Source organism: Prionailurus viverrinus, chromosome C1, assembly GCF_022837055.1.
Source record: "Prionailurus viverrinus isolate Anna chromosome C1, UM_Priviv_1.0, whole genome shotgun sequence".
NCBI classification, from domain to species: domain Eukaryota; kingdom Metazoa; phylum Chordata; class Mammalia; order Carnivora; family Felidae; genus Prionailurus; species Prionailurus viverrinus.
Window position 1 is genome coordinate 111586085 of NC_062568.1, and position 22730 is coordinate 111608814.

The window sequence follows — 22730 nt, forward strand, 5'->3', positions numbered from 1 at the left end:
TTTAATCATACAAAAGAAATTCTTGAAGCAAATGTTGCTGAAGTTAGAACAAAGGATTATATCTGAATTCTTCTGTCAGTTTTTGGTTGATGCTGCTTTTTTAGTTGAAATGGTCGATACTGGAGGTCTGCACAGAAGTGAGATCCTGTTAAATTAATGAGTGGTATTAATAGAATAAATGAAAACATGACATTTTTTTCTTTGACAATAACTGTTCTCTTACTGCCATAAAAGTAATAAATGTTGAGATGTCTTTAACTTCGTGAAAGTTATCCTTTGTGTGAGAAAGAGTTTTGGGTGATTATTGTAATGGTGATGGTTTTAATAATTATGTTTGTCCTCAGAAGCTTATAATCTAGAAAAAAACATAAATAAACCAAATCCAGTCCTGGCAGTGTAGTCGGTGGTGGAGTGGAATATGCTTCCAAGTATAGGTACCAGTGGGCTAGGACGCATGTGCCCAGCTAGTATCATCCATATGAAGAGGGTTTGTGGATTTTGCTCTTGTTTTTGTTGTTACAAGACTGCAAGAATATGTAAGATAATAATAGTGTTGTATTGTTTAAAAAAATGTTTTTTAATGTTTATTTTTGAGAGAAGAGAGACAGACAGAGTGTGAGCTGGGGAGGGACAGAGAGAGAGACACAGAATCCAAAGCAGTTCCAGGCTCCAAGCTGTCAGCACAGAGACCGACGCAGGGCTCGAACTCATGAACCGTGAGATCATGACCTGAGCCAAAGTCGGAAGCTCAACCGACTGAGCCACCCAGGCACCCCTAGTGTTGTATTTTTAAAAGAAATAATCTTTATGGTGTCTAGATGTATGTCAGATAAACTTTCTCATTAGACCACTATGTAGCTTTGCAGTTTTTCACTTTGTTCCTATGGAGGCACAGACTTTGATTTCATATAGCAAACCAAGTACAGATGAAGGAATTTCCAAAACTGAGGAACACTATTTTCAAAACACCTGAATTTGATTATATAGTTGACCCTTGAGCAACACAGTTGAAGATCCACATACAACTTTTGACTCCCCAGTAAACTACTAATAGCCTACCATTGGCCAGAAGCCTTACTGATAACGTAAACAGTTGATCAACACATACTTTGTATGTTATATGTATTATATATTGTATTCTTATAATAAAGTAGGTTGAAGAAGAGAAAGTGTTGTGAAGAAACTCATAAGGAGAAACTACATTTATAGTACTGCACTGTATTGGAAAAAATCCACACGTGTATAAGTGGACCTGTGCAGTTCATCTCATGCTGTTCAAGGATCAAGTGTGTACCAATATAGGCAACATTTGTGGGGAACTTTCTATCCAGTTCAACCAACATTTATGAGCATTATAAAGTGCCAGATAATAGGGTAAGAATTACTTTATTTGTATGTGCTGTCTCAGAGTTTTTCAGTCTTTTCATCATTACAACTCTGCCCAAAAGGAGCCTTTTTTAGACTTTTTATCCTAATTCCTGCATACTCCCAATACAGTTTTAATACCATAGATATACTGTATATTTATTTATCTACTGTGGCTCTTTGGAAGGTCACAAACAATTGTAATATCTAAGAATGACTCCCAAGAACCAATTTTTTATCCCTTGGGTCATGAACTTAGTTTAAGGAAAGTTTTTGTTGTGAAGTAGGGTTAGACACTGTTAATTTCTTTTCCCATGATGTCCATTATTTTTATTATCTGTGGTTCTAATTAAGGAAATTTAAGTGGGATTTTGCAGTGTTTCAGAGCATTCTGAAATTGTTTTCCAATTATCCATGGAACAGTTTTGCATACTGTGTGATTCCCACCCCCCCCTCCTTTTTTTTTGGGAGAATAATTTGTTTAGAACCTACAAAGAAATATTTTTTATCCTTTTAAAGTGTAAAGAAATGCAGATTTTTCTCCAGCCTTCTCTTACATTTGGGTTTGGGTTGATAGGATTTGGGTACAATTATTTTTGAACTAGGAGTCTTTTCACACCAAGCCATATGCTTTTGGATCTGTTTCACTTTCAGACATTTTTTGGACTTCAGAACTTTGAAAGCAGTCATCCACTCATGCTGGAGAACAGAAAGCAGGCACCCGTATTCACTTTTCTTTTCCAAAATCTTGTTTAATTTTTCTGCTCAATCTCTTAAGAATCTAGCAGTTCATGCTACTGAGGCTACTTTGTAGGATATTCTATTCCTCAGGACTCCAGGTTCCTAGTGGTTCATATAATCAGTGTTTTCTCAAAGATTAATAAAAGATTTAAAGTGCAAGAGAGAAAAAAAAAGACTGTGTGTATGTGTGTGTGTGTGTGTGTGTGTGTGCACGCATATGCATGTGTTAGTTAACTTCATATTTGGGGGGAAAATGTGATTAAAAAATCCACTCTGTATGGGGTTGGCTAGCCCACTTTGAATGATTTATGGGTAAATAAGGGTTAAGAAGTCCCCTATATATTAGGAATCCTAATTAGGTTTGATAATCCTTTGGATAAATAGTTTAACTTGATGGTTCCCAAACTTTGAGTGTAATTAAAGAACTTTTTTAGGATTCTGTGGATCCTTGCATTTTGTCTTTTTACTTCCATTAAGAATGTGAGCGCTGCATAGTTGAAAGCCTCTATGTACCAGTTACTGTGTTAGTATGGTGGTGAACAATTCTTTGTCTGTTTGAAAGACAAATACTCAAAATAAAGGATAATGAGTGATATGTTAGGGTTATGGGAGTGTGCAATGGGGAAATCAAGACTGTTTCTCAGAGGAAATAACATTTAAGCAGAAGTTTGAAGGAATTTTAGGGCTTAGCCCTGAGAAGAGGGTCAGAAAAAGTGTTTTGGGCTGAGTGACCAGCATGTATAAAGGTCTGGATGTGAGAAGCAGTGCACTGTGGCATGGTCTGGGAACTGAAGGAAGAGTGTAATGCATAAAGGAGAGATGATCTTGAGTTGAAACCATTTTTCTGTCTCTTGTGAAATGCAATGCCTAATATCAAAATCCACTAAAAAATCAATAGCTACTTTATAATACCTTTACATTTTAATAATCATAGCAGTATCTACAGTCCATTTAGATATGGACAGGGCATTCTTTAGTAGTCTGGAGAACGCTCTAAGTGTTTGCAGACTCCTTGCAGTAATTGTACAGTGCATAGCTTGGGAACCACTGGCTTAAGTCATTCACTTTTGCCTATTACTGTGGAAGGTGCTTTTTGTAAACTCATATGTTTAGAGTATATTTGCCATGTTGTAGTCAGAAGTAGATGTTTTCTGGGGGTCCAGTGCCCCAGAATACGGTAGGGTAGTGAGTAGGTACTAGATGACAGAGGGAAGACCAGCTTCCATTAGAGCAGCAGTGCAAGTCTTTCAACACTGTTTGTGTGCCCTTGCCCAATCTTTCAAGTGATGATTGAAGAGCCTGGGTGCTCGGTTCAGCTTTTGAGTTCTGATAAATGAGCCCCGACTGTAAACTGGAAGATAAGGGTGTTTGCAAATTCTTGTGTAAATAAAGCATGGTTTCTCATTGCAGTGGTTACTGACTTCATAGTCTCTGATGAACGATGATGTGAGTTAACAGCTTTAAAACTAGCACCACTGCAGCTTCTTTTTTGGTTTGGATTTATTAAGATACGCGTGTGTTTATTGTTTTATTTGAATGGGGGAGGGGGTGAAAAACCTGAACACATGGAAACCAAGTGAGGTGGAGTTTGAGAAGATAATTCCCAGCCTCACAATTCCCTGTAAAATTCTTTTCCTGTGGGAAACTTTTAATTTGGAAGCATTCAGCCTAATGTGGGAACCAAGATTAACATTTTCTGAAATACTTCTACAAGAAAAGCAGAAATGTACTGTTCAGGAAGCTGAATTTACATAGTAGAAAAATGGCCTGTCTTGTAGTATTTGGTAGTCTTTGTTTATTAGTTGTGGCAAAAAGTTGTGTGCATGTGTGTGTGTGTGTGTGTGTGTGTGTTTGAGAGGGAGAGAGAGAGAGAGAGAGAAAGATAGAGATATATTGATTGTGTATTTGTCTTTGTTTCCTTTACATCAAACCAGCAAAGCCCTAGAAAGTGTGTTTTACCACAAACCAGCCCAATACTGGGCTCTAACTTTATACAAATAAGGTTGTTTGTTTGTTTTTTTGTTTTTTGTTTTTTTTAGCTCTTTGTTTTCTTGCTGAGTAAGCTGTAGTGTTTCCTTTTTCTTTCTTTCTTTCTTTCTTTCTGTTCTAGGGGAGGGGAGTGAGTGTGGGAGTAGGAATGGCAAGAAGTCAACATGACAGAGAGCTTCTTCCCTTTTCTTCCCTCTTGACCAGGAAGTTAACTAGGAGTCTTCATGTGTTGTTTTTTATACCGAGTCAGTAATTAGCACAACCCAGTTAGTTATCTTTACACAGAGTTACAGAATTAAAAAGTTGACAGTCTGATGAGCTATCAAACTGGAGTTATGGGAGGAGGGGGGCAGTGAGGTTAGACCAGTGGGATGGTCCTGTTGAATGCCAGTCTGTAGGCTCTGGGGCATCTAGAAGTTTGTAGCTGGAGCCTTGGGAATTAAATGTTATGGAGGAACTTTCACTGGTTACAGTTAGCCTTGGCTGTTAGCAATTATTTTTATCTACTTTAACATGGGGAGAGGGGGAAGGGGCAGGAAACTAAGCTGGCATTATGGTCACAGGAAAGAACAGACTGATTTGGGCCCTTTTCAAACTGCAGACCTTTGTTACTGACCAATGCTTAATTTGGTTTCTGGGTTTTGTTATTTTCTCCCCCTGCCTTTACCTCATTTACCTTAACGACAGCTTCCCCCTCTAGAGCCCAGCGAGGGCAGGCTGCCACTGCGGATTGGGGGGCCGAAAGGTCCAGAGCAAGAAGAAAGTGGGTTGAAAGCAGAGTTCTGTTTAAAGAATTTTCTGCTGGAAACTAGCCCAGAGGGAGTAAAGAGGCGCTTTAATGAGGAGCAGCTGCGGGGCCGACGCAACCCACATGAGACATTTTTTTCCCCTCCATTCCACATTCTGTATAGTTTTTTTTTTTTTTTAAATCATGATTTTGAAATAGCTGTTTTGTAAAGCATGCCTCTCTTTTTCTTCTTCTTGTATGTGATGGGGTTTTGCTTTGTTGTTTTATTTTTTTAATGACCAAATCCTCACTAAAAAAAGCTAAAGGCAGAGCTGCAGCAAAGCCCTGGATGCAATTTGGGCTCACCCTGCTGATACAGAACATTCGGTGGAGAAAACAAGGAGAGAGAACACTGGCCTTTATTTGGAAAAGGGGGCTTATTTCCTGCTCAGACTTCAGTCATCTTGGAGCTGACACAAGCTGCTACAGTGTTTTAAGCTTTTCTCTAGACGAGTGGCTATTCACTTAGGAAACTTAAAAGAACAAAATTTTCTGTCCTGTATTACTAGGGAGACCGATGCTGAACGGCAGCCATTGCCAGATAGATTGGAATTGCTATTCAGACCCCAGCTTCGTTGAACTCTGTAAAGTGGCTACATGCAAACGCATCCAGGCTGCTGGTGACATGTGAGAGTTGGGGGTCTGTTTTTCATCTGTTTTATTGAAGGGGGACGACATGGGCATCCTTCCAGTTGGAATGTTTCCTGGTTCCATGAGGAGGAATTCCTTGTTTTGTTTTTTTTTTTTTTTTTTTTTCTTCCCTCTTTTCCTCGCCTTCCCCATTCCCCATGTGTGTTCGAACATTAACAGTGGAAGAGTGGACTTCGTGTCAGGATTGGTAGACTTTGTCAGAAAAAAGGCATGCATATATCTGTATGGGCCTGATAAGTTTAGTTCGTGGAATTATTCATATTAGTTCAGGGAATTATTTTATAGGGAAAAAGCCCCCAAAACTTTTCCTGTATTCACAGCCTCCTCTTGTGAACTATATTCTTTCAGAGTTCCAAAACTAGAGTCACTGAGAAAACTACTAAAATAAGTGATAAAGTCCCTTCAGGAGGAAGGCATTCATACAGTTTTGGGAACAAGAGGCAGCTGTTAGATTTATTAGGTTATTTTTAAGAAAAATTTTAACACATACCTCTAGTTCAAGATGTAGGCTATTTTCAAAAAATTGTACTGAGGTAATAACATAATAGAACTACAGATTTCTGAGAGAATTTGGACGATTAGCCCATGTTTCTGGCCTCTGACCAAACTCAACTTGAGCCATCTCAAGAAGGGAGCTATTGAAACTCTTATTTTTAGGCAGTGAGTCTTAATTTCCACTCAGGCTAATAGGGTATATGGTATACTTGTATTACAGTTGAACAGGGATTTGCAAAATTGAAAGGTCTCCTGCCTTAGGAAACAGGGCTCCTTTATTTCTGTCTGTCTCACTTACCCATTTATTTACCCCTTTTCTTCCCATGTCCATAATTCTCCTTAGCCTCCTGGGGCATGAGGGATAATCTGTACCTCAGGATGATTATTTGGGTTGATTTGGCCTGTGTTCTACCAGGCAGAATGCAGTGTGGGGTTAGTAGGGGATTTGGGAACCTATTTGGATTGGGAGACTGACTTTATCCATCACATTAAATTTAGCCTTTTTTGGAACCAGTTGCTTAATGGAATATAGGTAGATGTTCATGGTATTCAAGGTACCTGTACCAGTGTCTCAAGACATGCGCTTCCCCACAACAAGATACCAAATTGGAGAGGCACAGGAAGGACGTAACAGTGGCTTAAACAAAGTAGTGCCATACTGGTAGAAATAATGTAGTGCTTAACACGGCATTGCATCTGCTGTTGGAGGGACCAGAGATGGGTGAAATGGTGTGGAGGAGGCTTAATGGAAGATCTCTGAAGCAAGGATGGAAGAAAAGAGCAAAAATTAGAGACATATCAGATGGAAAAGTATTAGAAGATTTTTACACCGGGAGCAGTAGACAAGAGAGTGGAAGTAATTATTTACAAAGGAGTAAGATAGTTGATGATAGGAGTGGGGCAAACAAGTAGGCCATAGATTCTGAGAAACTTGGATTTGAAGGGCTGGATGCTAATGCTAGTTTCTGAGCAGAAAAGTGACATGATCAAAATTATGCTTGAAAAGTATTATTCTTTAAGTAGTGTGCTTAGTTTTAGCAAGGGATTTCCTGGCTATCCTTCGGAGAGGTGTGGATAGGATGCAGGTGCAGCTGAGATGATAGAGTTGACTGAATAGGTGCCAGGGTTAGGGCAAGACCTAGTAGAGTACTTTCAGTTAAGTACTGTTTTATCTTTTGATAAAAGATCTAGGAAAAGGTAGAGATACAGTTGTAGATGGTACAAAACTGGGGAAACAGATTACAGACAGCAAATTTGGGTCAGATCAGAACAATAGGGGTTTTGGACCCGTTGACTTCTGAGATATTGTGTGGTGCTGAAATTCTGCGATTATGTGAATAGAGTGTAAAAGTTATCTCAATCAAAGAAACTTGGAGAGAAGATTCAGCACGGTGAATTTAAAAGGAGCAAATGACAGGTCCAATTATTGGGTTCAAAAGTGTGTTCTACAAGCATAGAGTGACTAGTTCATTTGAAAAAAAAGATCTGGCATTTTAACTGTGTGTTCAGTAGCTCATTCAGTAGTAGTATTTTGTAGCTTCTGAAAAAGTGAACACAGCTTTACGCTGCAATGGTAAAAATACAGTATCCACGTAGTCCAAACTCTGTGCTGTGCTGGTAGGATCACGTGTGTTATGTTTGTTTTTTGTTTTGTTTTGTTTTGTTTTGTTTTGTTTTGTTTTGTTTTGTTTTGTTTTCATTTCACGCCCTGTGTTTTAAAGAGGTTTTTGATGAACTAGAATCATCTAGTAGGAGGAGGCCAGATAGCCCAGTGTTGGGATACATGGGCTCTGGAGTCATATGTGGGTTTGAATCCTGCCTTTGCCATCTCCTAGGTGTGAAATCTTAATCTTTCTAAGCTTCAAGGTCCTCATATACAGGATGTGGATCATAATATACCAATACTGTTATACAGAGTAATAAAAGAGATAATAGCTATAAAGTGCTTAGCAAATACATAATACACAGTAAGTGCTTTGAAAATGTTGGTCACTATTATTACTATTATTATCTTAAGTATAGAAGAGCCACTGAAATGGTGAGAAAGTCTGGAAATAATTTTATATTGAGGAATAGTCCAAAGTACTGAATCCTGTAAAAAAGAAAACAAAAGGGTCAGCACAACCATCTTTAAGTTCTTGAATGGCTACATGTTAGAAAAGTAGAAGGCTTGTTCCTTTTTATTCCAGAGAACAGGACAGCCAGTAAGTGGAAATTTTAGGGAGGCCAAAAAAGTTTTTTTAATGAGATATAATATTAAATTTGCCCTTTGAAGTGTACGATTCAGTCGTGTTCAGTGTGTTCACAGATATGTGTAACCATTAACACTATCCAGTTTCAAAAACATTTTTGTTATCCTCCAGCTCCCAAGAAGCTCTCTACTCCTTAGCAGCCACTCTGTTTTCCCCTCTTCCCAGCCCCCTGGCAGCAATAATCTCTTTTCTATCTCTATGGATTTGCCTAGTCTGGACATTTCATAAAAGTGAAATACACTATCTGGCCTTCTGTATCTGGCTTCTTTCACTTAGCATGATGTTTTCAAGGTTCGTCCGTGTCATAGCATGTTTCAGATCTTCATTCCTTTTTATGACCAAATAATATTTCATTGTATGGATATACCACATTTTACTTCTATCTGTTCATCAGCTTATGGACATTTGGGTTGTTTCTACTTTTTGCCATTATAGATAATACTGCTATGAACATTCTTTACAAATTTTGTGTGGACTTATATTTTCACTTATTTTGGATATATATACCAAGAAGGGGAGGCAGAATTTAAGACATCAGAAAGAAGGAGCTTTCTGATCTTGGGATCCACCCACACTGAAGACTGTTCTGTTATTAAAGTAGTGAGCCATTAATTTTATTTTACTTAACAAGTGCATGGTGTTGATGCACCAGATACTGTTCTAAGTGCTTTACAGTTATTAAAAAACCCTATGAGGTAAGCACTATTACTAAATTCATTGTTACAATGAGTTTAGTAACTTGCTCAAGGTCACCTATCGAGTAAATGGGGAGCCAGAATTGAAATCCATGTGGTTTGGTTCTAGGGTCTGTACTCTTTTTTTTTTTTAAATTTTTTTTTTCAAAGTTTATTTATTTTTGGGACAGAGAGAGACAGAGCATGAACGGGGGAGGGGCAGAGAGAGAGAGAGACACAGAATCGGAAACTGGCTCCAGGCTCTGAGCCATCAGCCCAGAGCCTGACGTGGGGCTCGAACTCCCGGACCGCGAGATCGTGACCTGGCTGAAGTCGGACGCTTAACCGACTGCGCCACCCAGGCGCCCCTCTAGGGTCTGTACTCTTAATAGCAAGAACAGTAAGAACTTCAAGCATTTATTAAATTCTTAACTAATACTCAGGCACTGTGCTTAACTGCTTAGATTCAAGTAGAGACTGGTGATCATCTTTTAAGGGTATTTCAGAAAGAACTATCTCATTGGGTAGAAATTGCCTTAGGGTGTCTTAAATCCCAAGATTTATTTTATTCCAAGGGTGGTATCTGGCCTGAGGCTTTTAAGATGATCAGAATTTGTATCAAGAAGGAAACTGTGAGTGTGAATGATAAGTATTAATAGGAATTCAGTTAATAAGACTTGTCAGAACATGGTAATTAGTTATATATAATTTTTTTTTTTAATTTTTTTTTTCAACGTTTATTTATTTTTGTGACAGAGGGAGACAGAGCATGAACGGGGGAAGGGCAGAGAGAGAGGGAGACACAGAATCGGAAACAGGCTCCAGGCTCTGAGCCATCAGCCCAGAGCCCGACGCGGGGCTCGAACTCACGGATCGCAAGATCGTGACCTGGTTGAAGTCGGACGCTTAACCGACTGCGCCACCCAGGCGCCCCATATAATTTAAGAGCATTAACTAAAAGTGACTTCTGAGATTATGAGTGGAAACCTTCCTTGGAAAAATTGAAGAATTAAAGTTCCATGGGAAAATGATCCCACTTTTCAAATGTTCAGTTTCAAGTACTGCAGAGTAGATTAGAGTAAGTAGACGACTTTTAGTGAACTGAGCATATGCAGGTGGAACTGTTTATGGGGGCACATGAAGGTAGTTGTTTAAAATCAGATGAAGAATGACAACAGTAACACATGTACATGAGAGAAAAGAGCAGTGCAGCTCAAACTTAAACTTTAAGCTGTCTGTGATTGATGGGGAGGAAGGAGAAGAGGAGTCAGCATCTAGACTAAGAATTTACCAAGCTCTGAGATGGAGTCCTAGAAACCAAATGTAAAAGGATTAAAATGATAGAAGGTTTGGTCAGAGACACTTCTACAGGAAAAAGAATTTCTTTATGATGAAATTTCAGACTGAACTTGACAAGGGGAAAGAAAGTCATTGTTCTTAGAGTCTGGGCGATAATTGGAATGCAAATTTTGTTACTAAGGGACAAGTAAGAAGTAGATGGAAGAGAAAGGGAAAGTATCTATGAAATTAGGCCACAGTTAAAGAGGTTTGGTTGTGACTGAAGAAGAATTTGGAAAGGGAAATGGGGCTTAGTGAAAAATGTAGGTTAAGAGAGATTTGTATGTGTTTTAAGGTAAAGAAATAGACTGATATCTAGCCCTCTAGAACATTTTAAATAAGAAATTAAGTCTTTATTAACAGTATGTCTAGTTTCACGTAAAAATAAGATGTAGTTCTATATATGGACTTTAGGAGAGTAAGTCAGTTGTATATCATATTATCTCACCTAGAGTAAAAACCTCAAGCCTTCTTCATGGTGGTCTGCAGGCCCCTCAAGATCTGCCTCCCAGTTAACAGCTCTCATCTGTTTTCTGCTCCTCTTTTTCTTAATCCCTTTGGTAGAGCCACAGAGGTCTCCTTGCTGTTCCTCAAACATGCCGTGACTGTTTCCTATTTTAGGTCCATTGCATTTGCTGTTCCCTCTGCCTTGAACACACTTCCCTAAGTTACCTGCATGGCTAGTCCCTCACTGCATCAAGGTCTTGACTCAAATGTGCCCTCTAAGTGAGGCCTTCCCCAATTTTCCTATTTAAAACCAAAATACTTTGTTTTATCTACCCCCTACCATTCCCAATTCCATCCCTTCCCATCCCCCTTTCCAATTTTATTATTTTTTTCATAGCACTTAACTTGACTGAACAAATTATGTATTTGTCTTTGTCTTCCCTTTCGAGAATTTAAACTCCACAAGTTCAAGGACTTCCCTAGCATTAAGACAATGTCTGGCATATAATAGGCACTTATAACTGTTTGTTGGATGAATGAATGAGTGCAGTATTTGCAGAAACTGATGTGAAAATATTTTTCTTCGTCATCATTAACATCGTTATTAATAAGCATGTTGGATGCCATATATAGAATTGGGTTTCATACATTTTCTTACCCAGGAGTTGGCAGATTTTCTATAAAGCACCAGATAGTAAATAGTTTTGTGAGCTAAATGGTCTCATCACAGGTGCTTAGCCCAGTTATTGTAATGCAGAAGTAGCCATAGACAATCCATAAATGAATGAATGTGGCTGTGTTCTAATACGGCTTAATTTATGGACACTGAAATTTGAATTCTTGTAATTTTCAAATGTCACAAAATATTAATCTTTTTTTTGACATTTTTCTAGCTATTTAAAAATGTAAAAACTATTTTCATCTCATAGGCCATACAAAAACAGACAGTGGGCCATAGTAGGCCTGCAAGCTGTATTTGCCAGCCTCTGCTTTCACCGGTTTCTTAGACATATCTTAGTTGAAACTTATTTTTCTGTACTTGCTAGGGAGCAAACAATGCAGATTAAACCCTAGTCTCACATAATTCGGGAATACTCTTGGTTGGCTCCAGAAATGTTCATATTGTTTCATTTTTGTTTTCCTGGGAGCCTTATGTTTTCTTTATATGTTTATGATACTAATATTTAAATGAATTTGCATTCTCTGAGCAGATGCCACATGATAGTGTTGGGGAGGCGGTGGTGGTGCAATAGTCCAGGAACAAAGATGGGTAAAGCCCACCCAGGTTTAACAGTTTTCCATTATTTACGAGGTAAATAATTCCCATATGGGTAAATCAAGAGTTGTCAGCCAGGCATAACGCCCATAGGACTACCATTATGAATGAGAATTGTGTTCCAGTTTTGAACATCATGCATAACAGGCTTCTTAAATAAGTTACAAATGCTTTTAATAATATAGCTCAGGGTTAATTTTAGCTATGCTACATTTGCAGTTTTTGTTCTTCCACTTAAAAAAAATCAGAAAATAACGTATTCTATTATCAAATCAAGCTGTGATTTGCATAAAGCACCATATTTTCCTCAATAAGTACAAAGGGAAAAAAATGGTTTTCATTTGCAAAACTTTTTAACATAACCCATAACCTTAACATTAGGCTTTCACATACTTGATTTTGTAAGTTTCTTACACCAGTCCCGCAATGTGGGTACCCTTTTCAACTATTTAAAATGTGAGAGAACTAATAGTGAAGTTTAGCAACGTGTCCAAGGTCGCCACATCAGGACTCACTCTAAACAGTTCTTCTGACCATATAAAGTGCAGACTCCTTTACAGAAACTTCAGCCAGTCTTTGGTTTTAGTGCTGTGCCCTCCCCTTGCTACCTCTCCATCTCCTAGCTTCACCCGCTCATGATGATGCTCAAAACTCTAGCTGCTTCTGGCTCTGCCCTGCTTACTGTACACAGATCTGGGAAGAGGAGAGGAGGCTGTCACTAGTTACATGACTACCACTGGAGCTACCCACCAGCTCTGTTTCCTCCTCCAGGTGTGTTAGCTACTGCATACTTCTTCTGGGCAGGTTCTGTCTCAGTTCCTTAACATCTGGTCCTCCTCCTTTTCTTAATAACTGGGACCTCTGAAGACCTCACCTTGCCAACTACTGGCTAATGAGACATGTTGGATATGATTGAACAAAGGCAGGAAGGAGGAAAACACAACCCCAGTGCTTCACGTCTGGGCGATAGGGAGAATCAGGACCCAGAATCTGCACATTGTGAGCTGTGTTGGGAGTTGGTTTTGAGGGGGAAGATTTCGAGTTTGGTTTGTTTGCTTACTTATTTTTCCTTAGAGTTTGGTTTAAATGTGTCATCTTTAAGGTTATGATGGAGCAGCCTTGTAGACTTCGTTTTCTATCCTCCAGAAAGTAAAATAATGTAGAAATAGGTTTATTCAAATATCTGGGGCAATGGCCAAATGGTAAAATTTACAGTTAGAATCAAAGTCTTTGTGTTACTTTTAAATGCTTCTTAAAAGCCTGTGTGGCTCAGACCATGTTGGGGAAAGCCTTTTTTAATGCTGTTTAGAGAATGTAGTATTGTCATAAATACTACACACAATTTGGGATGGTTGTATATCTTATGATTCAGTGGGTGGCATATAAAAAGCTCCCTCAACACACCATGTGGAGAATGTTACAGAATGTTATTCTTAAGTTGTTGTGCTTTCTTCACTTTGGTGTTTGTATGGTACCTTAGATATTTTTTGTGTCATTTTAATTATATTTTGTGCTTTTTAAAAAATTTGGTTAAAACTGCCTCCTGTTTATATCTTAACAGATTTAAGTTAAACAAAGAAAAAAGCCCCTTTGAACCCTTTCCTATTCCTGTACCTCTTTTTTCTTTCTCCATCACAGGGAAATGTAACTCCAGAACATAACCCAGAAATCTAGGTATAGGCCAGTCGATGTCTCAGTGGAAACACGAAAAGAACTTACTATTTCTCAGTACCTAATTGAGAGAAATCACATGGTATTTTATATATTTTGAACTGGAGAGGGTAAGAAAGTCAGTCCATGCATTATCATGTGAATCTTACCTTAATCCTATCAGATGGCTTAGTCAGAGTGAGAAAGCTAATGAATTTGAACAGGCAAGAATCAACAGTGGTGCACAAAAAAGTGCTGTTATGCCAATACCAGCCTGTACCTATGTGAAAAAAGCTGTGGCTCATTTTGCCTTTGATAAGGGTTATGCTGACTGGCCATGGCAGACCATGCTGGGTAACCCACCTGGTATTCTGTCACCTACCAAGACTCAAAAGGACGTGAGAGTGTGTGGTTAAGTTCTCTAAGCACTTCTGAAGTAGGGCAGTTTTATAGGTTGTACCTTTAGATCTCTCAATTCATGATCTAGTGTTTCTTGAATGGACTGCACTATCTTGTTAAGCTTTTGGACTTACAAGAAGTCAAGTGTTTTCATGGACTCTTTTCTTTTCCATGCAGATGTCTGGAGGGCTTCTTGGGAGAATATTGTCAACATCGAGACCCCTGTGAGAAGAACCGCTGCCAGAATGGGGGGACGTGTGTGGCCCAGGCCATGTTGGGGAAAGCCACATGCCGATGTGCCCTGGGGTTCACAGGTGATGACTGTCAGTACTCAACTGCTCACCCCTGCTTTGTGTCTCACCCCTGCCTGAATGGAGGCACCTGCCATGTGCGTAGCCGGGACGACTATGAGTGTACCTGCCAAGTTGGTTTTACAGGTAACGATGTGACGTGACCCAGGGCCACGTTTTCCTATTCTCAGCAGATACCTTTCTTTATCATCTTTTAGATCTTGACATGTTGCTCTTAAGGATCCTCTAACTCTGGTGCCTGTTTAACGTTATGGTAAGGAACTCGAGTGTTCCAGACAACTATCTTTAACTTCCTTTTGAGAGTTCTAAGAGGGGAGAAAGAGAAAGTGTCAAATACTCAGAAGTATTTGACTGCCTAAAGTGTATATATGTCACGATGGGGGATCAGAACCGTACTTCACTGTCACTAGAAGAAAAGCCATCTGCACTATTGATTACTTGCTTCTTGAAATCTCTACCTAGACATTCAGGGCACTGGCTTTTCTGGTTTTCCGTGCTCTGTTCCGTTATGATTCTGCATTGCCTTGTCCTCATCCATTAAATTTTTGTGTTCCTTGGAACTCTGTGGTGAGGCCTCTTTTGAGCCATATCACAGCTCCCCCTCCCCGGGAACCTTCCTGTCTCCAGTGGCCTCAGCTGTCATTGTCTTCATCAGTTGCTGGTGACTCTTATAGTCATCCTTTTCACTCCACCCTCTCCCTGACATTCAGGCTCATACTTCTGACTATCTGTTGCATATTATCCTTGGAAATTTGACGGTACCTCATACTCAACATGTTGATATAAATGGGTCATAGTCAGATGAGGGACATGTAAAAAAATATTCCAAACTAGACTCCCCCTTTCCCTTATAACACTTAGACACAGGCACCTGACCCAGTCCTTGAATCACCTCTCACCTGACTACGCCTCTCCATTCCTTCTGCTCTGTAGTTGAGGTCTACCCTGTCCATGTTGGTGATAGGTTAGCTCTCCACTTAGGCTCCTGCAGTCATTTCCTAACTGGTTTCCTTGCCTTTAGTTTCTCCCCATCTTGTTCACTTGTCACATTGCCACATCTTTGACCATAAATGCAAATCTTCTCACAAACTCACCTGCTTACAGTGCCTAATGACTTTTTATCATCCTCAGAATAAACTGCAAACTCTTTTATATGGCTTCCTTAGCCCATCATAGTCTAGACCTTACATCTTTTTTTTTTTTTTAAGTTTATTTATTTTGAGAGAGAGAAAGAGCACGAGAGCAGGTAAGGGGCAGAGAGAGAGGGAGAGAGAGAATCCCAGGCAGGCTCCCTGCTGTCAGCACAGAGCCAGTGCAGGGCTCAAACTCATGAACTGTTGAGATCATGACCTGAGCCAAAATCAAGAGTTGGATGCTTACCCAACTGAGCCACCCAGGAGCCCCAGCCTTATGTCTTTTTATAGCTTCACTTCCCACAAGCATCTAGCTCTAGTCACACCAACAACATTCTCATCATTTCCTGAAAATGTCGTACTTACTGTTGCTTCTATGCTGTTGCACACCCCTTTGCCAGGAATGCCCTTTTCTGCAGTTGGTGATTGCCCAATGTTGTTTAAAATTCTGTCTTAGTGACTTTTTCCTATTCCTTTAGGCAGTTAGTCTCTATGTTCCATTATTTGATGTGTCACATTTTATTGTAATAATTTTTTTACGTGTCTGTCATCTGCCTAGATCATGAGTTCTCCACAGGTGGGTCTGAGCTTTATTCAAAATGAACTGTAGATATTAATTAAGTTAGATGAGGAAAGCGGAACCATTCACCAGTTTGTCCCCTCCCCCCCACCCCCCGACACCAGCAATTATGTAAATCTTATAAGCAAAAGTTAAAAACATACTCAGTAAACTAGATTGGGTAGGTTAGTTTGGAATACTTTTTCTACTGATTTGTTATTAAAAGGTGTTGGTAAGGGTAGAGGATAGTTAGGATGATCTGTTATCTTCATCATGACCATGACAGCATCGATGCTATGATTCATTAAAGAGATTTGGTGGTTAAGAGAAAATTTTTTTCCTGATTGTCAGTTTGAAATTGTTTTGCTCTGCAAGCAAAGGGAAGGCATACCTGTTTCAAACATTTTAATCCTCACTAGTGGTAATGGCAGTAATGTCTTCTTAATAATTAAGATGTTAACTCTGAAATGATCCCCCAATTAAAGCTTCTTCTTTTGCCATTAAAAGGATCCTTTCTTGGTGTTCTGCAGGGCTCTGATCATTTTTACACATCTGCCACTTTTGTCTGTCTTCAGGAATCACCACAGGTTAAGTTACCCTTTTCATTTTGTGGTAGCCCTATACCCCACCTAATCAGACCTTCTTAGCTTATCTGTACTCATAGTTGAAAAAACAGAGGTAGGAACTTAGTGCCTGTAGGTATCATATATGGGAAGCCAGGTTCAAGGACCTTTCTGTTTTAGTTGTAGGCAAATATTCTCATACACACAGTTGCTAGAAGGAACCATTTTTATCTCTTCTCCACTGTAGATGTTTCTCTCAGAGGAATGAAGAAAAAATAGGAAGAGAAATTTCAGTTCCTCCTTTTTCTCTCTGCTTAGTACCCTGAGATACATGTGCTATGCCCAAAATTATACTGCACCTCTCCTGTTTGATTTGACATTCCTTGACAGACAGCGAGCACTTCTCTGTGCTTGTGTGTCACCTCCCTCTTCTTTTAGAAAAGCTGTCATGGCTCTTGTTTGTTTTAGTTTTTTGTTTTTTGGTTTATTTTAAATTAAAAAAAACATTTTTTTTTAATTTTTTTTCAACGTTTATTTATTTTTGGGACAGAGAGAGACAGAGCATGAACGGGGGAGGGGCAGAGAGAGAGGGAGACACAGAGTCGGAAACAGGCTCCAGGCTCTGAGCCATCAGCCCAGAGCCCGACGCGGGGCTCGAACTCCCGGACCGCGAGATCGTGACCTGGCTGAAGTCGGACGCTTAACCGACTGCACCACCCAGGCACCCCAAAAAACATTTTGTTTTTATGAGAGGGCACACGAGCACTAGAAGTCTATATGAATACCAAATTTACTAATAGCATGGGAATATTTTTTTTTTTCTGTCTTTCTACCTCAGAGAATTTGCTTTGCTTTCTTGGAGTCATGCCTTAGGATCCAGCATATCAGTCTTCTGACCTCCTCTCATATTTTCCTATTTGAGAGTCCACAAGACTTACCTTTCTAGACCTTTATTCTCACGATAACTTACAGCTTTTTTCATATATAAGTAGCTAGAGATTTTTCATCCTCTTCAAACACATCAAGCAAAAATGTAGCAAGACCACAATTAAAATAGTTCCCAGAATATGTATGTGGGTTTTATTTAAAGGAAATAGAAGTAGCACTGACTTGGTTCTGTCATATAAGAGATCTGTTTAGTAACTGTGTATTATGGAAAAGATCAATGCATTTTATTCACTCAAAGGACATGATTTGAGAGCCTCCTGTGGGGATCCAGCCCCTGCCCGTGTGGTAGGTGATATAGTAAAAGGAAACAGCAAATTTGGGGGGTGTGTATACATGCGCAGATCCGTGTGAGAGAGAGAGAGAGCAATTTAGGGAGCTGAGAAGGGCAATAAGGTAACTTATGAGTAGAGTTGTCAAGTGGGAGTTTACTAGGTGAACAAAAAGGAAGATGGCATTCCAAACAGAGGAGCAGCCTATGCAAAGGCAAGGTGTGAGACAGTAGATAGATCCAGACCCTTCTTTGCCACCAAAGGGACTGATGGGCTCCTATGAGGATGGGCTTCATATGACTAGCCTACAGTCCCCTCCATGTGCTCCACTGAGGCTTTGTGTCTTGGTTGAGGGCCCGAGGGAGTGCCTGAGTCACATGATCTTGAGGAAGCTCTGATTTGGGCTTCCTGTGAATTTCAAAGAGCTTAGGACATTCTGTACACGATAAATGATGTTGGGTGGGTGGGAGATGTGGGATGTTGAGGATGAGACTGGCTCCCACTTCAGTGGGCAGAACTGAGTCTGTTCTGTTTCCTTAGGTAAGCTGTGCCAATGGACCGATGCCTGCCTGTCTCATCCCTGTGCAAATGGAAGTACCTGCACCACTGTAGCCAACCAGTTCTCCTGCAGATGCCTCGCAGGCTTCACAGGACAGAAGTGTGAGACTGACGTCAATGAGTGTGACATCCCAGGACAGTGTCAGCATGGTGGCACCTGCCTCAATCTACTGGGTTCCTATCAGTGCCAATGCCCCCAGGGCTTCACAGGCCAGCACTGTGACAGCCCCTATGTGCCCTGTGCACCCTCCCCCTGTGTCAATGGAGGCACCTGCCGGCAGACTGGTGACTTCACATTTGAATGCAACTGCCTTCCAGGTAAGGAGAGCCTCCAGTGTCCTGGGATTGGGGGATACACCTCCAGCACAGAAGGAGGGTGGTGGGTGTGGCTCAGTTGCTGCTTTAGGAAATACCCTTCTCAGCAGGGAAAAGGGGAAATAAGAATTTTGTGTGGAGTGGGTTGCTGGTGAGGGAAGAGTTTTATGGGCCAATGTGGTCCATAAACGGAGTAGGGGGTAATTTAACATGTCAGAGTTTATGATGATGAGTGGCTAGGAAATTGTTTATTGTCCTTTTCGGAGGAACAGTAAGAAATAAAAGAAACAGTTCTGAGAAAGAAATAGATAGGCCTGTGGAATGGAAGGGAACAAATGAGAATTCGATGTTGAAAAATATGTCTGATTAATAAAGTACTGTAAACTGAATTGACAGTAATAGTAGGTGAGCAACTTTCCTATATGCTTTCACTTCTGAAGGAATAATAGATTATTTTCCTACCTACCTAGATGCACCTGCCTATCCTTTTGTAATGTTCCCTGGGCTCCTGGCCCTCTCCATATGCTCTCTGTGACTTGGGGTAACCTTGCCCTGACTTGAAGCTAGAGAATTTTGGAACTGGGGTGGTGCTCTCTTACTCAATGGGCACTTTTTGATGAATGCTGATGAATAAGGTATGGCACAACCATACATAACTCCAAGATAGAAGCCAAAAAAGGAGCAATGTATGGAAGGAAGCTTGGAGCCCAGCGTTCCATAGAGATGGAGAAGGGAGCAAGCCTGGCCAATTCACTAACCCCTTATAAAATGATGAGGAGGCTGAAAACAGAATTTTGATTGGGAACAGAACACAAGCAGCTGGAGCAGATGAGCAACAAAGCTCTGTTGCAACTAAGCAACAAAGATTCTGTTTTTATACAAATATCCTTAGTACAAAAACAAAAGAAGGAAAACTGTAGGGGGGAGTAATGTGCTAAGTAAGCAGAATTGCCTCAAAAAGAAGTTGTTCTAGCCACTCTTTCAGAATGGGAATCTTAGAATCTGGTGTTGTGGATATGGTTCACATATAATGGGATTGTGTGTTTTATCTTTTGGGGATTAAAGGTCATATGTTGGTCCTTGGTACAAAGCCAAATGGCAATTTATTAATTTCATTCAGTAAAAATCTATTAAGTGCCCCTGTTTTCTAGGCACTTGTACTGTGTGCTTGGGATAGGGCGATATAAGACACTGTCACATAATAAAAAACTTTATACCGTTTAATGTAAGCCACAAGAACAAGTTTTTAAATGTATTGCTTTCAGTTTCACTTTCAATGAAGAATAGATAAAGCAGTCATTCTAGACACTAAATAAATTTAATTGATAGAGTATTACTGTCGTCCATATTGTCTTGTAGAAGAAATAACTGAAAGATATCTTTCTCCACTCCCATATTTGTTGGCTCTATTTTAAGGGTTAAAGAAGGAAACAGAAATGTAAACAATTTAACTTTATACATATTTTAATAAATAGTCCAAATGGTTAATAATTGAGGTGAGCACAATTTATTGTTGAAGGCTAAATGTGTTTTTTCAGTTTCAAGAAAATTACTTTTAATAGTTGCCCAGAACAAAAAGGTTGATTTGGCAGCGGAATACTGACGGGAAGTTAGAGAAGTCAATAAAGGAAGTTTTTAGCTAGGAGAGAGTGATTATTCACTCCCATAGTCTCTGCATTGTTATCCATTAGCCATGATAAGAACCTTAGGGAATTCTGAGAGTGTGTCCAGGAAAGGATCTGTCAAACAAGAATAGTATCTCCTCCTTGAGAAAGGAAATAACCAGGGATTCCACAGCTGAGAGGCTGCCAGGGCTCGTGGGATGGAGTAAGGAGATCTTGGCTATCTTTTATGCTCTGCTTGTAATTTAAAGCAAGACATTTGTTTACTCACTGATGAAGTGTGTGTGTGTGTGTGTGTGTGTGTGTGTGTGTGTGTGTGTGTGTGTGTGGGTTGGGTTTTGGGATGAGGATGCAGGGGCGGGGAGAAGAGTTGGCAAAGAGAAAACTAACATTTATTCAATGCCTTTTATGAGTCAGGCACTGTGCCAGGTACTTCTGCATCCATTAGCTCAATTACACAAAAACCTTGGGGATAGGTATTATTTTCTAGTTTTCCCCGGTGAAATAGCTCAAGTTTGGAGATGTTAAGTCATTTACCCAAAGTTGCACAGCTGACATGTGGTCGGGCTGAGTCCTAAAACCCAGACAGGTTATTTCCAAAGCCTGTGCATTTTACTGAATCACAGTGCACTGCTTGTCTGTCCCTGAAGGTGCTTTGAAAATGTGTGAAACTTTTTGTTAAATGCTTTTGAGATGTTTGGGTTAAAAAAAAAAAGTAGAAAGTACTTCGAATTATGATCAAATACTTTTTGTTACATTCCAGCCTATGTATGGCACCATGCAGACATTTAAAATAGTTAAGTAGGCTAGTTCTTGCCTTTCAGGGTCCCATGATCCAAAACAGATGACATTAGCTTAGACAATGGATAAAAAGAAATTTAAAAAGAATTCAAAACAATAGATGATACAGTAACACTGTGAATAAATACGTATTTACACAATTTGTAAGATTTTATGCTCACTGTTTTTATGTCCCAGGTAGAGTTCGGAGAGTATTAACCTTATTTCCATACAGAGAAATAGTGTCTGGAGATTATTTTTTCTTAGCAAGTCCTTTCCATAATGCAATATCATTCTCTTTGCCCCACCTTCCATTATGCTCCACACTATTTGAGAGACTAAAATGTTACTTACTTAAAATAATAATCACTCTCTCGGGGCGCCTGGGTGGCTCAGTCAGTTAAGTGTCCAACTTTAGCTCAGGTCAGATCTCATGGTTTGTGAGTTCGAGCCCCACGTCGGGCTCTGTGCTGACAGCTCAGAGCCTGGAGCCTGCTTTGGATTCTGTCTGTCTGTCTGTCTGTCTCTCTCTCTACCTCTACCCTGCTCGTGCTCTGTCTCTGTCAAAAATAAATAAACATTGGGGCGCCTGGGTGGCGCAGTCGGTTAAGCGTCCGACTTCAGCCAGGTCACGATCTCACAGTCCGTGAGTTCGAGCCCCGCGTCAGGCTCTGGGCTGATGGCTCGGAGCCTGGAGCCTGTTTCCGATTCTGTGTCTCTCTCTCTCTCTGGCCCTCCCCCGTTCATGCTCTGTCTCTCTCTGTCCCAAAAATAAATAAAAAACGTTGAAAAAAAAATTAACAAAAAAAAATAAACATTAAAAAATAATAAAAAAATAATAATCACTCAATGTAAATAACACCCTTATTTGAGGAGAATCGTTATTTCAAATGAGAAATATTGAATTGAATGGAATGGAATTGAATGGAATTGAATTGAATTGAATTGAAAATATTCCTTCTTCAAAGGAGAAATCAAGTCAGCAGGAGGGGAAAAGGTTTGGTAAGGTATTCTGCAGCTCCTGTGTGCGCTTCCTGCCACATTTCAAGTCTTTGCACTTTTAATTGAGGCCTACCCTGATCACCCTATTTCAGATTGTAACCAACCCCTATCCCCTTAATTATTGGCCCTGGTCTACTTTTTCTTTTCTTTTTCTGTAACACTTATCATCTGCTTAGTATATAATTTGTGCTATATAATTTACCTCATTATGTCTATTGTTTATTGTCTGTCTTCTCTAAATTCTGCTGCTTCTTTCTCTCTTCAGAGTAAAAGCTAGGATCTTTGTTTTTGTTCAGTGATGTACCCCAAGCACCCCAAAACAGTGCCAGGTTCATAATAGGCATTCAAATATTTATTGACCAACTGAGTTTTAGTATAATATCATAGTATTTTGTTGTTGTTGTTTCAAGTTTTTATTTAAATTCTAGTTAGTTAACATATAGGGTAATATTGGTTTCAGGAGTAGAATTCAGTGATTCATCAGTTGCGTATGACACCCGGTGCTCATCACAACAAGTGCCCCTCTTAATACCCATCACCTGTTTGGCCCATCCCCTGCCTACCTCCTTCCATCGAAGGAAACAATCAACAAAAATATAGTATTGA

General features: G+C 39.8%; 1 protein-coding gene across 3 annotated transcripts in view; it reads left to right on the forward strand.

The window, feature by feature from the left end:
- The window catches only part of NOTCH2 (notch receptor 2), a 165751-nt gene that overhangs the window by 55746 nt on the left and 87275 nt on the right, over positions 1 to 22730 (forward strand). For 2 of the 3 annotated variants that reach the window (XM_047869289.1, XM_047869286.1), the window contains exons 3-4: positions 14242 to 14501; positions 18388 to 18723. In XM_047869289.1, coding sequence (XP_047725245.1) covers positions 14242 to 14501; positions 18388 to 18723 — 596 coding nt within the window. Of the gene's footprint in view, positions 1 to 14241; positions 14502 to 18387; positions 18724 to 22730 lie in introns of those variants that run through there. The other variant, XM_047869287.1, reaches the window with a different exon arrangement.